Source organism: Prenolepis imparis, unplaced genomic scaffold, assembly GCF_030444845.1.
Source record: "Prenolepis imparis isolate NDT839.2.m4 unplaced genomic scaffold, iyPreImpa1.0 SCAF_9, whole genome shotgun sequence".
Classification (NCBI taxonomy): domain Eukaryota; kingdom Metazoa; phylum Arthropoda; class Insecta; order Hymenoptera; family Formicidae; genus Prenolepis; species Prenolepis imparis.
In genome coordinates, this window is record NW_028141167.1 from 9,621,156 (window position 1) to 9,638,803 (window position 17,648).

At 31.0% G+C, this 17,648-nt stretch overlaps 2 protein-coding genes across 2 annotated transcripts in view; one reads left to right on the forward strand and one right to left on the reverse strand.

Moving 5' to 3' along the window:
• The window catches only part of LOC145940661 (uncharacterized), a 96,172-nt gene that overhangs the window by 50,262 nt on the left and 28,262 nt on the right, over positions 1 to 17,648 (reverse strand). The window lies entirely within an intron of this gene.
• Positions 11,638 to 15,122, forward strand: LOC145940327 (uncharacterized). Its single transcript, XM_083045280.1, has 5 exons — positions 11,638 to 12,016; positions 12,603 to 12,989; positions 13,313 to 13,455; positions 14,147 to 14,883; positions 15,044 to 15,122. Exons 1-5 carry the CDS (start codon positions 11,863 to 11,865, stop codon positions 15,045 to 15,047), a joined length of 1,425 nt encoding a protein of 474 aa, XP_082901406.1. The 5' UTR covers positions 11,638 to 11,862; the 3' UTR covers positions 15,048 to 15,122.

The window sequence follows — 17,648 nt, forward strand, 5'->3', positions numbered from 1 at the left end:
AATTAGTCATTAGATATAAATTTCCCGCGAATAAAAAAACATCGCCAGGTTCAACAAAGCAGAACTAATTAATGGCGAGATTTCAACTTGCAATGCAAACTCTTTTACGATAAAAGAAGTATTCCACTATCAAGAAGCTTCCGAAGAGGGAAAGTGAAATTCTGTTCCGAGGAAAACGAGATCGTCACGAGGAACGATACAAATTTGGCTCGATAATTGATAGAAAATTCTATTCAGTACAAATTAATTTATAAGGATAAATAAAAGGAAAAATTATTCAGAAAAAAATTAATTTGTCAATATAGAAGAGAGAAAGAAAACGTTTTTATATCATTTTTTCTCTATAAATTATATTATATATATACATATATATTTGAAGAGATATATGTAAATTTTGAAAAATGAGTAAGAATTATAAGAACTGTATAATATTATAATAATTTAGTCCACTTTTAAATTTTATTTTTTAATCTATAATATTTTATTATAATTTATAATATTTTTTAAATATTATTACTATTTTTCGATATAATTTTATACTTTTAATTTTTTAAAATTATAACTTTAAATCATCAGTTATTACGATTAAATTTCTATTGTTTTCGTAAACTTTCTTCATCTAAACTTCGAACAATACTCGGAAAATTAAATCGAGATTTTATCCCAAATGACGCGTACTATCATTAGAGTTATAATTATCGCGATATATTTTGTGAATCAAAGCACTCGAAAAGATGTGGCGCCTATCGTTTCCGTTATCTTAAAGCGCCACCGTTAGCCACAACGTTTATTTCGCGTGCATAAGAGGCCTTCACGGTTTCTTTCCCTCTCCGGATGACCAGCCGACCAGCTTCACGCGATGAGATGGTGAAAATAAAGAAGAAACATTCTCGATGAGTCTCCTACTTCTCATACAAAATGTGTCACGTCGATGTGACAATATACGTTTATATAACTAATAATATAGTAATTTATACATGTATAATTCTATTCTTTCGATAAAGAACATCAGCTAACAAGATGTAATGGTTAACTTCAAAATGTTTCAATACAAATAGCATAATTTTGTTCACTCTGCTTTTTCAGAATTTATAGCACACATAAATTTATAAAATGTTTTAGATTATATACATACTAATATAATTAATTATAATATTAAGTAGAAAGAAATATAACGGAGTAGCGCGCGCGGTTATTTTCTTGTCACTTTTTATTCAACTCCTCGCGATTCACGAATTTCTGCAAAAGCGCCCAGACCCGTTGCATCGATCCTGACCATTAAAGAATCCTGATTGTTCGCAACAACATTCCAATTTCGACGGAAATTTGAGATTGAAAGAATTCGACTTGTTTCGAGGACAAATAAAGTTTTTTTTATCGAAACACTGCTTTATTATAATAAAGTCAATGATGCAGAAATTTCGCTAGTGAGCTAGAGAGAAATTCTTTCTGAAAATGTCAAGCACATTTTTCCTTCATTTCAAAACTTAACTAAATAACTATATTTCCAATGCTAAATTACAGCGCATTCAGAGTGCAGATCGATTGTTTGAATTGCAAATAGTGAGAATCTCCTAATTTTAGAAAATAGAAAGCCGCTTAATTAACGCAAAAAAAGATGCTCTTGGCTCTGGAATGCCAGAATGAAAGTTAATGCTGATTAATATTAGAGACAATAGTTTATTAGATTTCTCGCCCGGAATATACGACATAAAAGTGTTGCATTAAACAAAACCGACGGCACTTTCCGGAAGAATAAGGGAGCGCTCGAGGCATCTGGCATAATCTTTCAAGGATTTTCATCGGATATTATTATGCAAGTGAAGGCAACGACAAAGGAGACAAAAATGGACGTTTATTGGATAAAATTATCACGATGCTCGGTGGGAATAGTCACAAGAGGAAACGAGACACATAAGAATAAAACAATGGAGAACCCACAGTTTCGCAAGTCTCTCGCAATCCCACCCTCAATTCGCAAAAGAAGAGGTCAATTGTATCAAATTACACGATCACGCGGACGTTTGTGTTCTAAATCCCGTAATTAAACTCTACAGATTTATAAAAATTAAAAGAAAACATTTAATTAAAAATCAATTTAAAAAGAGCAAAGTTATATATTTTAAAAAATAATATAAATAAATAAGTAAAATTATTTTACATATAATAATAATATATATAATTTCTTTTTTAAATTTCATATTCATATTATCTAACATTTAAACAAATTTAAATTAGATAAATTTGAAGAACGTGTGAAAAAAATTATAAAAACATAAGATATGTATATGTATAATATTATATTTGACTCTATAAGTATTGTCGAAATATTTTATATGATATATATATATATATAATATAAATTAAAATTAAAATTAAAATTAAATTATATAAATATAATCATACGAGTAAAATTACCTATCGCCGCGATATAGTATGTAGTCGCACATTAATTATAGAAGTCAATTACTCATTAATCAATCACGTGGACTGATAATTGCTAATTTTAAATAATTATATAAAATGATCGCACATTTCGCATGATATAATGCGATAATATATAGATATTTATACTACCTTCTCGTGGAATGTATCATGCAGACTATCTTCCACCAGCGCGCTATCCCCACCCTGTTACAGTGCGTAAAATATTTCGGCAACAAATTATCAATAACATGATTCGACCTTGGTATCGTCTAGCGCGCTATTGTTGACGTGCTTCGGCTTTGTAAACATTCGCGCGCCGACTCGAATAGTAAAATTGTAAGTACGAGACGCTCCATCGAATTTCATTTGCGATCGCGAATAATATCGGAAAGGTATTTGCTTTGATAATATTATTAATGAGTAATTGACTTTTGTAATTAATATACGTATATGACTACATATATCGCGACGATAGGTTTCTCGACGCATTTTTCGCGTAATTTAATTAATTCATCGTCATTTAATCAAATAAAAATCGAAGTAACAGGAATTCAAATTATAAGTTATCGTTTCTCGTTGCGATCTTTATGTAAGATATTTATTTCTTTAATAATAATTAGAGCGATAAATATATTTTGTCTGATGCTTTCGTCTAATGCGTTTGACTTTTCGACGATCTAAATAACGATCGAATCGCAGAATCAAGTAATAAGCGTGATACATTAATCATCTAATAAATAATTAATGTGTTAATTTTAAAATACTTGCATAATTCAATATTCCGCGTAAATATATATATATATATATATATATATATATCATAGTACGTAAAATATTTTGACAATGCTTAGAGTCAAATATAATATACATTATTCTACAATACGAATGAATCAAATATTAAATATAGATTAATAATGATAAAAACGTAAAGCGGGATTCTTATAAATTTTAAATGATATTATTTCTGAATTCTTACACAAATTAATATCTCTCAAGATTATTTTAAATATCCCAACGCCTAAGCAGTGGCAAGCTGTATTGCACTGGAGTAAAACCGGTTACATCTTGACAGAGATTTTATCTAACTAAAAAATAGATACATTATTTATCTAATTTACTATAATATAATAACACTCGTTATATAAATCTTTCTTTATTCTCCTATTAAGCATTGATTTAATTTAAAATTAATTTTATTTTTCATTTTTATTAAAACAATCAATTGTTTTCCAAATGCAATTTAAGATTGTATTTAATTTTGTAATTAATATTGATTAATATTTTACTTTAGATAAAAAATGGAATTTAATTTTTAATCTTAAGTAAGAATTAATTGATATATTATATTTATAAAGCTATCGTGTGTTTATTAGCTATTGTATATTTGTGTGTATGAAAGAAATAAGACAGAAATAAGACTAAAATGCGTCGATTAAGACTTAACGACGATATAATTGAAAAAATATAAGTTTAAAGATTAGTCACACACTTTGGCCTCAAAATTCCATGACAGTGAAACTTTCTGCAATGCAATCGCATTAACGCGTTGCGCATCACTGTAATTGATTGGATGCAGCAACAGCACGATGAGTGCCAACAGAAATTTCTATTTTTCCGTACTTACGTAATTAACAGTATATCGAAGTAAGAAAGTCTCAAAAATCATTTCAAGAATATTACAATTATAATATAAATCATAGAAAAAGAAAAAGATTATTCCCCCCTTTTCTAAAAAATATATGTAAAGTCGATACTCGCATATATCGAAGTTTATTGTTGTCGCTTTTCCACGATGCTCATTGGCTGTCAAGATTCGCGTTGTATGGTATATTTGTAGCATCGAGAGGCTGTCATCGCGAGGGTTAGCAAATTGATAGTTTGTTCAAAATAAAATTAAATAAAATAATAATATCAGTTTTAAATAATATGTTGTAATACTTTAAACTCGATTAATATTTTTGACAGTTATCAGCAGATTTCTGTCAAAAAATATTAATCGAAAATAAAGTATTATAATATATTATTTACAACATATTACTATTTTAATTTTTTAACATATTATTATTTTAAAATTTAATTAGCAAATTAACGCTTTAATCAGCTAATTTCTGTGAAAAAATATTAATCGAGTTTAAGCGCGCGCTTGTGTTGTTCTAGTACTATAATATATTATTTCAAGATATATACAGAATCTCTCTCTCCAAACCTCCTTTAAAAGCAGATTTTCTAGCCAATTTACATAACTATAAAGAAAACATAAAGACAAAATATTGTAAAATATAAATTATAAAATAAATGATAATATATATACACATATATATATTATTTTTAAACAAATTCAGAAACAATTTTTTATTTTTTCTCAGCGAATGTGTTAAGGTATCAATAATTTTCGAATTACAACTAATTGAAAAAGAAAGGCTTTTTGCAAACTAAACTTTGTTGAGTTAAAATATTAACGCAACTACATTCTTTAATTAATTTTAAGTGGAATTTACTTTTATAAAATTTTAATTTAAGGCTTATACATATATGTATACTTTTGACATTAAGTTTCGAATTAAGAATATATGCACTCTGTATGTCAGTGTCACAAAGGTTAAAACCTTATTTAAAACCGCGAACACTTTTTACGACGCAAAATTACGAAACACTGCGCATAATGCGAAGAAGTTACAGTCACATGTAATCACGTAAAATGTTCTAGGTCCCGACGAGAAAGTAATTAACGAAGAAATGTCTCGTGCTTTCTAATATCTCTAATTGAGGCGCGGCAAATCTTTCGTTATAAAACATTTTATATATAATACATTAAGCGATTATGTAAATTAAATGAAATGTCAGGACTAAATTACTTTCTAAAAAATTACACTACGCTTTCGTGTATTTAACAATCTCATTCAACCAAGAGAAATATAATGTTAAAGTTAAAATTTTAAAAATTTGGATTATTGTTTTATATTTCTATAAATCTTACAAAAATATTTATTTTAACCCTCTATATTTTTTAAATGAAATTATTCAAAATTTTGAATCAAATCCAAATTTAATATTATTTAAATTCTTAAAATAAGTAGAAGCATGATTTGATCAAAATTTAAGAAATATTAAAAATATTACGATAAAAATGTAATACTTCAAAATTCCAGAAAACCATCTAAAATATTTTCAAATTAAAATATAAATTAAATCTCTCTCTCATTTTCTTTATAGAAATTGTCATTGCTTTTATAGATGGACAATTTCAATGTGAAATAAATATTTCAATCCAGTAAATATTTATATCCATCAGTAATCCTTCTCTTTTATGAATATTATCATGTAATTATGTCGCACATTCGTAATAATATTCATTACAAGTATTCTCTTGTCCATTATAAACCCGATATGGCCATATTGATATTGATGGATTCGCGGATCCGAATAGGCCAGACATGAGAGCCTCTGAAAGGGACCCGAGGAAGATGTTGCAAGGAGTCTGTAAGCCGCTATGACCCGGAGAGCAAGGACCTCTGGTCCTTGGACCCACGTTCGAGTCCACCGCGTTCTTCTTCCCCTTTATTTTCTCCTGTTGCATCGTCCTTTTTTGTCGGACCCTCTCGCGGCTGTGTCTCATCCTGCCCCGTTCTTTGGATCCTTTTTAATTGTTTTATCGTCGTTCTCTCGCGCTTCTCCCCCTCCCCTCTTTTGCCTTCACGCTTTTTCCTCCAACGATTTCCTCGAAATGTACTCAATTCATTAGGGCTCTTAGCCAATAAACGCCCGCGGATATCCCATATCGGGAATTACGTGGGACATTGATTATTCTTAAATAATTTATACAGATATACGCGCATTTTCAATTATTGCGAAACATATTTTCTTAAGTTATGTGAGATTGACCTGCTCTAAAAATATTTTATATCATGAGTGAAAATAGAGAAAATTATTATTATTTATATAATATTGCAAAGATTAAATTTGAAAGTTATAATTAAAAAATTGTAAATTAAGAAATATACAAAGTAATACAAGATAATGATTTTTGTTAACAAAAAGTTAATTCCAAAAACTTCACTATATTATATATTGCTATATAAATTGATTGATTCTAAAAATATCTTTCATCGAAAGAGAAGAAATACCATAAATTATTGCTATTGAAACAATTATAATATTTCAGATTATAATTTTAAAATAAAATTCTGTAATTTTTTAAAAATATTTCTAGGCGCAATATTATTTACTTATATTTATTTATTTGAAATTTTCTTTTAGTTGGTGAATTTTCTATTGTGGTTTTTATTTATTTTTTATTTTATTTTATGAATTGAAAATTTTCAAAATTTATTCCAGCTTTTAAAATAAAATTCCTTAATCTTCCAGTTTGAAAATATCTGATAAATAATTATTCAATATGCCAATAACAAGTTCGTAAGTGCAAAAATTGATGACAAAGTCTGTGAAAGGTGTTCGTTGTTGATGAGACACGTAAGCTACGACGATGTAGTGCGTATCTTAAAATGTGCATCCTACATCACCGCCAGTAGCCTATACATCGTTATTTGATCGTATATCTCCTGAGCACGTACACAAGAGGGTGCGTATCGCAATTAAAAGGGATACTTCTAACGAGCCGGTCTCTTCGTCGGAAATCTTCGCGAGGTACAAATATCTAAATGCAAAATAAAGGGCCGTTTCAATGCAGGATGTATCAAAAACAAAATTTGCGAATTGAAGAAAAAACCAAAGAAATAAATCGCATGTCTCCAAAAGAATAAAAAATTATCTCATGTAATTTAAAAATTATAGCAATTGGTATACTTTTTACATAATTAGAAAGTATATAAAAATGTGATAAATTATATAAAAAACAATTTTAAAAGATAATACTTAATGAATCATATAAATGATATAAATGTATAAAATTAAGTTTTTTTAAAAACTCTCATTTCCAGGATAATGATTTTTAAGTCATTCTATACGCATCTCATACAAAAATAACGAGAGCTACGCGAATTTATTACTTAAATCCCACCTACGGACGATATTTATCTTCAATCCTGTAACGCGCTGTTCGTTTTTTACCACTTGTGTTATTTATGCAAATTTGGCCCTCGGGCCCCGAACAGATTTTGACGTCATTGTGCCCCGACATTAGTCAAAAAAACTGGTTGCGAGGGAAAGAATAAACGATCTTCCCAGATTGCCTCTGTGTTTTTCTCTCATTTCGATCCCTTGAAATCATTCCCTTCAATCCTTCATTTACTATCTTTTGCATTTCAAACTGATCTTCTCAGTAAAATTTACTTATCGATTAAACAAACTAATACTAAAAATATATCAGTTTTAGCGTAATATGTCTTTTAATCTCTGCATCAATTATATAGAGAAAATTATACAATTTTTGTTATGAAAAAAATTAAACATTGATTTTAAATATTTTAATTGAAAGATATTTTTCTTGGTTGTGTATGTACAATATATATTTATATATATAATTAATGTACAATTACATTCTAAAATCTTTGAAAATATGCTGCTTAATTTAAAATCTAATGATAATTGTGTAAGACTTTTATTCGTCATTATATCGAAATTATCGCAAAAAAGTCCGTAAGAAATTGCGAAAATTATTCAGCGTAATCGCGTGGACGATTGCCCAGCATGCGTTTTACTTCGATAGCAATAACACCGTTTAAAGCAGTTATCGCCAAACGATTGCGCTAAGTGCTTGTAATCCTCCGGCTTGCGCTCTATCATTGAGCGCTGAATTATGAACGCGTAAGAGTAGTAAAAGACCACCTATGTCAGACACACTCTGTGTGTCAGCGCCTGCATTTTTAACGTTATTTCGGATATTTCCTGTTTTAATACACGCCGTGTTTCCCAACCTGTTTTTTTAGTTTAATTGCACAAGCAAAACCCATTCGGCACGAGCGAAACAAAGCTCTAGTTCAATTCAATGCTCGAAGCTTAAGTAAAATTCTAGAAAAAATTAATATTTTGCTATTTTTAAACAAATATTGTGGCGTCAAAAGTTTCTTAAAATTTTTATTTGAATTTATCGAAGCTAAGCATATTTAGCAGATAAAATGTGTTTTTTATTTAAAAAATTTATTCAAACTAGAAAATTGATTTAAAATATATATTAATTTTATTACATTCATTAATATGAGATATAGATCTCTCTTATATATTGTATTTCTATTTGTATTAACAATAAATTGAAATTTCGTATTGTAATTAAACATTATCGAATCCATCAATTAAATAAATAGCAATATTAAAAATATAACATTTTTTTAGAAACAAAAAATACAAAAAAAGAATTGAATTAAATAAAAATCGTAATGAAAATATGAGAAATTTCTTATATCTCCTTTAATACTAAAAAACTTACGAAAAGAAAGCGTGTACGTATGTTCTCAGTAAAAATATCGCCCTTGTATTTGATCCTAACTAAGTGGCGTATTGTGTAAATAACTTTAAATTTAATGGAAGCGATTTAATATTAAATTCAGCATCGCATACGAAAAACATTATTACGCTATTCACAACATTCGACAAGGATAAAAATAATTTTTAGGTCATGATAGTAGAACATAGTAATTAAAGCACAGAGGAATTATATCTTATAATAATAATATTATTTATTATATAATATTATTATTATTAAATATAATTATTATTAAAAGAAAATTAAATCTAAATTAGAATAGATAGTAATTTAATGAAATACTTTCATAATTCATAATTTATTTTGTTTTGCAATTTATAATTCGTTTCTCATTGCATTTTGTATGACGGCCTAGTTAAGGATTAATCATTTCTTTTTTCATTTGAATCAATCTCGCGATTCAGCAGACGGGAATTCCCGCCTCGTTTCTCTCCCCTGTCGACATTCCATCCTAGATCCCCCTATAATCTGTCGACCTGCGGTTTAATATTGAACCAAACTATCGCTCGAGATAAAACAACGACGAGAACTCGACCGAACGCGAACAATGAAGACAACGAAAAGCGAAGAAGTGACCGCTTCGTCGAACGCGCGATGTAAATATCAGCTCTGCCAGAATTAGACAGAGGATTATATTGGGTATCATTCTCGTGTGACTTTGATCGCAAGGTCGTATGTCTCTGCGAGTGACTATCGTGAGAAATCTAGATTCTTATTAAAATTCTATCAATTTCAAAAATTGCTGAACAATAATTTATAAATTAGATGCATCTTTTTAAATAACTTATAAAATTGTTTTAGCATTTAATTTATAAAATCATTTCATGATAAGTCAAGTATACGTGTAAAAATATGCTACAGATAAAAAAACAAAATAAATAAAAAATAGTTGTTCAAATTAAAAGATATAAAATAATTCTCCAAAAAATTCAAAAAAAACTTTTAATGCAAATTTTTTAATTTAATTGGAAATTAAATCGGGTTAATATTTTCTGTTTTTAAATAAATTAAATTATTTATATTCTAACTAAATTATTATTAGTTAGAATAATAATTATTATTAGTCTATATGTGTACAAGTATCTTAACCAAGATTTTGTTAGCATTAAAGATTGACATGACAAAGAGAAATTAATCTTATTAAATATATGTATATTTAATTCTTGGATTGTTTGAAAAATAGTTATGATATATTCGATCATTATTAAATTTTGAAGCCTGAATTTGACTAAAATTAATATTGTATTCAAGTATATGCTGCTTATAAAGTAAAATAATATTCTAATCAAAGCATATGAATAAGACGATTAAAACTCCATCAATATTTAAGCCAGATTAAAAGCGCACGAAACATTTAATTCTTTTCCAATCTCGTAAAAGTCTCGATGTTATGCATACAAAAAAGATAAGCACGATTACGTGAGTCCTCAAATATCGCAGATCTCGCTGACATGTTGAAGAAGGCAACTGCGAGGTCATCGCGCGTGACTCAGGAAATACAACGTGAAATTCAAAGGAGGAGATTCGAGAACTCGGATTCCAGGATTACGTGGATGCGATCATCTTTTTACCCTTTCTTTTTTTCACCCGCCGTTCTCGCCGTTCGACCGGATTCTTCCTTATTGCCGAATACGCCGAATCTCTTATCCAAACGGATAATAAAAAGGACGATGAGCCCTCCCAAGGGGGACGATGGGGACCTCCTACATGCCACGCGGCCCGCAGCATCCATACGCAGGACCCACTCGCGGAACACTTTCGGGTAACGAGTGCGTAACAAGTCCTCTCGAGAGTGCGTCTACCTTTGCATACCGGCGCCTCATCCCTTCTTTTCTTTCTGTTCTGCGAATTTCGCAGGTGTGGAATTTTTTCCGCTTCTCTTCTGAACGGCAAGATACTTGGTCACATAGAAAATCTCGCAGTCAAATCGCTACGATTGACAAATGAAACTAATCCGCGTCATTGATTTTTTATATAGAAATCAATGATATCATATTGTCAAATCATTTAGAAAATAATAATTAATTGAGAGAGTGTTTTGCTAAAATATTTATAATAATTATTCCTTGGAAAATGATAATATTCATTGCTAAATAAAGTTTCAAGAATCAAAATCAATTTATAGAAAAAAGATTATGCAATTGCGCGTAAAACTTTTCATCAGTAAGACAAATGAGTTAGCCTCAGTAAGTCGACAATGATTGTATCCACAAGGTCTTCAATTTCGCTTAATATTCATTCTTTCTTCATTTTCCAAGAAATAAGATTAATAAATTGAAAAAACAAATGGCCAGCAAGCTATCGAGCTATTTTTAATACTGTTGAGCTCATCATGACAATATGTCACAAAGATTTTTTAAAACCTCGGCCGAGCTTTTGGAATGCATGTTTAATGAATTAAACAGCCGAGTTGGAAGGGTTAAAGTCCTAAATTCGCGTCCGGTAACAATATCCAGCACCTATCCTACCCGCAAGGACCAACAGGAAAAAAAAAAAAAACCAGCTCCGGGGACAGGACGAATGATCATCGCGAATGTGCATGCATCCTTCGGGTGCATCCTAAATCTCGTCCAATGAGGAGTTCTCCAGTAAGAAGTAGAGGAGGGAGATACGAAGAGAAGGAGGAACGAAAGATCGGTGCAAAAGCAACGGTTGTGAGCACTTCCTGAGCAACAAGAAGAGGGTCCTACGCGGCGGCACCACCTTGTAATTGAGGTCCTACGAACCCTACGGAGTGGTAGCGGCGGTGGGGGTTGCCCTATGTAAGGCCCTGGAAGCGACCAGGTCCAGCCCATCCAGCATCGGGACTCCACCGTGCGTCAGGACTCGCGCGGTCGATTGTCAGTATCGATTATCCTTCGATTCGGATCCGCGAGGAAGATAAAAGTCGGAAAAAATAATTTTCAAGAAAAGTATTCTTTGATTCTGGTGGAGGGTGCCGACCCCTCGCAACTTTCGTCGGTGCAACAAAGAAAGAATATTATACTATAAGAAAGATGAAAGTGAACGTGACGTTAGTCGTTGTGCTCCTTACTCTAGGACTCGTTAACGCGGCCAGAAGGAGAGTTAGGTCCACGACGGCGACGGTGGTGAAGACGACGCCGGCGTCGTTCATCGGTAGACAATTCGCCTTCGCCGAACAGCCCGAAGGTCAGTGCTGACGGTTTCAGGGTCGAAAGTTTCGCGAGAGCTTCCTGCGTGATTGTGGTAACGATAACGTAACATTACATGTGTTACGTCAACGTTAACATATCAAAGACCTAATAATATAGACGTAATAAAGAATGCTTTTCAGATGACTCGCGGATAAACAGTTTTAAGTATTTTTTAAAATACATTTTCTGTTTTACTCTCTCAAGTATTTCATTTTTATTCTAATTTTTCAGAGTTGTGTATGTAAATTATATTTGCGTGTGTATTAAAAAAATATGAATTATATATACATATAATTATTATTTTTTATTGATATATAATTTATTTTCTTAATTTTGCTAAAATGCTGCTTTTGCAGAATTAATTACGATAACATTTTTATAGCTATTTACCTATTTATTACTGTGTTCACAAATTAAATATTATATTTTCTTGTTTCTTTACTATCCTTATATTTGCAAAACTCGTTCAATTTACTATTTATTATTAATCTCCAATTTTTAATTCTCATCTTCCGCACAAGCTAATATAATTATTATCAGACTGTCGTTGAAAAAGTTTCGCGCACCACATCAAATTTCAGAAATAGAGACTCTGTGGGATAATTTTGACATCCAGAAATTAGACAGCCGTTCAGAGCTCTGGAAGAATGTCTCGGTAAATCATGACGAAGCCAGGCAATACCCGGGACTTCCAATCAATCCGGGAGACACGAACGAACTTCCGAGTCCTATCTCGACGCCGGCGCAACCACCGCCGACGACATCACCACCGCATAAACCTCTACCGGGCTGTCTGGCCTCGAGAGGCCAGTACTCTAGTCCGAAAAGCTGTGCTAATTATCTGAATTGTTGGGACGACGTGGTAGTCGAACAGACCTGCCCGGATGGTTTACTCTTTAACGAAGTCACCGGTTACTGCGATTTCGCTTCCAACGTCAATTGCGGCGATCGACCGCCCGCCACGCAGAGTGAGTGCGATCAATAATCATCACAAATGATTTACAACCACTAATTTTGATTGTCTTTTTCGCGATTTTGTCTATTCTATTCTTAAGATCAATAGTTCTCAGAGTAGAATTATTTGCGATAAATAAAAAAATGGAAAAATAATGTCAATCGTTCGTAATAATAATTTAAATATCAAATTTTTTAATATTCTTGCTAAAAATTCTACAGTAATCGCCTTGTAATTCATTTAAATGCTACAATTGAGAAAAAAAAGAAAGAAGAAACAGTAAATTAATAATAACAATAATTGGAAAAGTAAAGAAATAATTCTATTATTTGGCAGAACCGCCATTGCCAGCGGGATCGAAACGTTGTCCGGATCCGAACGGACGTTACAGAAGCTCGACTAACTGTTCGGAATTCTACGTGTGCGTCACGGGCAAACCCATCAAATTCTGGTGTCCTCACGGTCTGGTCTACAATGACGTAAGAATACATTCTAAATAATGCGACGTGAACACTTGCGGAATTTTAAGTCGCGAAATGACACTGTAACGTGCTGCTTAAAATAACATTTCGCGAAAAAAATCTTACTAATTTTATTTATATTGAAACATTAAAAAAAATTATTTAACATAAAATTTTACTAAAGAAATATAAGCTCAATATGGGTGCTAGATTTTTTATGATTATTATTTCGACATTATAACAACTGTCTAAATATCATATCTTTTAATACATTATTATTATTATTATATATATATATATATATATATATATATATATAAACGAGTTATAAATTTTCTCATAGTTTTAGATGATCATTATTTATACTTTCTGCTACATCAATTTCTAAAAAAATAGTTTAATTACGAAATGCGAAGAAAAATATATTTTACATGTTTCATTATTTATTAAAATTTTATATAACTATACAAAACATTTTGAAAAAATATTAAAGCTCAATAAAATAAAGATTACTGAAATATATTTAAAACGTTTTTTATATAAAAATTTTTAATATGTATATATATACAAAATATATTTATATATTTCATACAAATATGTATTTATAGAAAATTATATAGAAACTTATTATAAATTTCTATATAATAAATCTATTTTTATCGAGGGAAAAATAACTAAAATGTATCATAATTATAATTTTATCTGTCAGATATTGAACGTTTGCGATTATACATACAACGTGGACTGCAAAGGCTTAGCCACCCCGAAACCACCGAAGCCTACACAACCACCGACTCAACCTTCGCAACCACCGACTCAACCTTCACAACCGCCGACGCAACCTTCGCAACTACCGACTCAACCTTCGCAACCACCAACTCAATCTTCGCAACCACTTCCCACCAACCCTCCACAACCACCTACTTATCCCTCTCAACCACCTGTTTATCCCTCTCAACCACCTACTTATCCCTCTCAACCATCTGCTTACCCCTCTCAACAACCATCTTATCCATCTCAACCGCCGATCTATCCTCAGCCGCAACCTTATCCACCACCACCCTCCTCGTATCCCGGGAATCCTTGGCTGAGCAAGATGGAAACCGATCCCTGGCAACAGCGATCGCAAACGTCTCAGCTAGAGATCAACAAAGAAAAAAACAACAAACAGGAAGCGATATCACTCGATGATCAATTATTAGACAATCAGCCCATGCATGTCGCGACGGAAACATCCAGTCTGGTAAATCCGTGGACTCTGTTCCAGGTGATACCAAGCGAACTGATGAACGCTACGTGTAATAACGACGACGTGCATAAACTCAATGATGCCTGCACCAATGTTATAGTTTGCAGAAATAATAAGCCTCAGATAGTGAGATGTTCAACGGGTTTCTCGTATGATAAGCCGTCGGACTCCTGCAAGCCTTTCAGCATTGCCAAATGGTATGACCACTCTTCTTTTATGTATTATATGTATATTAAAATATGTATATTAAAATACTTAACAACTCTCGTATACTAGCAAAAATGAAGTATAATATGTTATATATAGATATTTGAAACAATGATTTAAATTGAGAAAATATGTTTCTTTTTGTTTCAGCTAATTAACGAGCTCTATAGAATTCACGCTAAGGATGCGTATCGATCGAACTTCAATAAAGTATAACATTTTTACTAAAGCAACATGTTAATTATTTTCTATAAGTTTCTGTGCAATATTCAATTAAAAATCCGAGTTCAAATAATAGCTGACAAAAATTATCAATAAGCAATTTCTTAAAGATAATGGAAGCGTTTAATATAAAATAAATAAACGATAAATAAAGAAATAAATCATTAACGATATTTAATATCTCTATACTCTGCAATTTTTGCATTCACTTCTTAATCCTATAAATAAAGTTATTAAAATAACTTTCGATTAAACCTATAATTAAAGCTATAAATAAATATAGACTCTGTCATATATTTTTATATTTTAATCCCGATTATCCTATTTAGTGCTTAGATAAATATAAGTCAATAAAAAATATCTGATTTAAATTTAAGATACTTGAATAGAAAATCAAATTTCAATAGAAGAGTAAATAAAAAATAATAACATAAAATTAAATCGCCTCAAGAGTCTCACCGAGAAATTCTTTTTATGGGAAATTGCCATCGATGGTAAATTGTTCGCAATAATCATGCAATTTTGACGGTTTATATCGAAGTCACCAGATTGCAGCACGCGTTCTCCATGTTCTCCAAGTTACCCAAAGAACAAGGAGAGCGGAGTCGAAGAGAATGATGAACGAGGGGGAAGGTCGGAGGAATACATTTCTAGCGTTCGAAGAAGATCATTATGAGGAATTAGAGCGTGATCAATTCACGAAGAGAAATGTTTCGTTACAGAGTACACATACGTTTGACACCTTGCGGCGGCGTTAAAATGGCTGACGAGCTCCCACTGCTCGACATATCAGCACGTAACTGGAACATGCATTTTTCTACTTCTAGAGAGAGTGCGCCAAGACATTATATTCTCCAATTTTTTCGAACGATCCGCTAAACGATCTTCTGCACCGTTTAACAGATTTATTAGATCGTGACTATACTACACGTTTTTAACGTCGAGTAGCTCGCCCTAATTTTCACGCCTTCGTAAAAAAAAACTATCACAATCTCAGCATTATTTCATGTTATATGATTATTAATGTACATCATCAATAATAATGTCTATGATTATGAACTAAGAATTAAATAGCATATATAATTTAATATATGACATATTTAATAATTCGATATATCTGTAATATATGTTTAATATATTACTTCGACATCATGCTTATTCAAGCATTCCAGTCTTCGCTTTTGAAACTCATGATGTAGAGATATTTTTTATATAAATATAAATTTCTAAAAAACCTGAAATCTTTTAAAATAATAAAAATTTTTCAAATTGAGCTTTAAGAATTTCAATGTCTCGAATTCGACATCTTCAATTTTCATCGAAGATTTTAATGTCAAAGGCTTCAAATGACTGCGAGGAGAAAAGTAGAAGTTCTTGAAGCAATATAATAACTTGCAAATATTTTGCAAATCTGATTAAGATGTGTTAATTTTAATTTTTCGTTGATATAATTTTTTATTAATATCGGCGTATGTGTTAATAATATTAATTTTGCACACACATACACACCTCATTATATCTTTCTATATTATTCTATATTATAATTTTATTTAATAGTTTAATTAATAATATTTAGTAAATATTTAATAAATATCTAGTTAATTTAGTAATTTTATTTAATAATATTTAATAAAATAAAATTAAGCAGTTGATGTTACGATCAATGCTTCAAAGTAATATTTATTGCGTGATCAATTTCTCTTCTCTCCTCTCAATGGAGCATTGTCGGAAGAAAAGATGACACGTTAAAGAGAGAACTATAACCGCAACGATCTTCTTAAGGTCTTTTTTCGCAATCGGAATTTCGTGCTTGATCGCGCAGAAGAATCGATGACGAAAAATATGTCGTCAAGAAAAAAAAGAACTTTTCAGATATCTTATAATATTTTTCGAATATCCACACACACACATACATATGTATCACAATATACTTAATAAGTTATAAAATTGAAACATATGTATTCAAGTTACTGTGTAACAATTATATAAACAAATGACTATGTAATCACGCGATGATGTTATATAATGGCAACGCCATAAAGCTGTAACATAATGATCATATAACTGTCGTAAGATTAGACGTCAATCATGTAAATATATAAATAATATAACTGCAAGATTTTTGTCGTCAATGTTTCTACGCTTAAAACATTTCGAAGAATGTTAGAGTTCGAAATATTTTGTTGTTAATTGTGATATTAATCTTTTTTAACAAAAAAAAATTATTTGAATATGTCGGATGATTTTGACCAAACAAAATTCGTGAAATCGTTTAGAAACGGATGATCGGGCATCGAAAGTAGAGGCCAGGGAGAGTCTCGTACGTTTCACTCGAAGTCGGTGGCGCAAAACTTGATAATTACGTAATAATACGCGACGTGTGTGTTACGTTGAGGGGATATGTGAAGCGGCAAAAGGTCCCGGTGAAATGTGAAAAGCGTGACGGATCGATTGTGACGAGAAGTGGGGAAGTCATCGCATACATAAACGGCTAACGAACACCGGCAATGCAATTAAAGCATTACGATTTAAG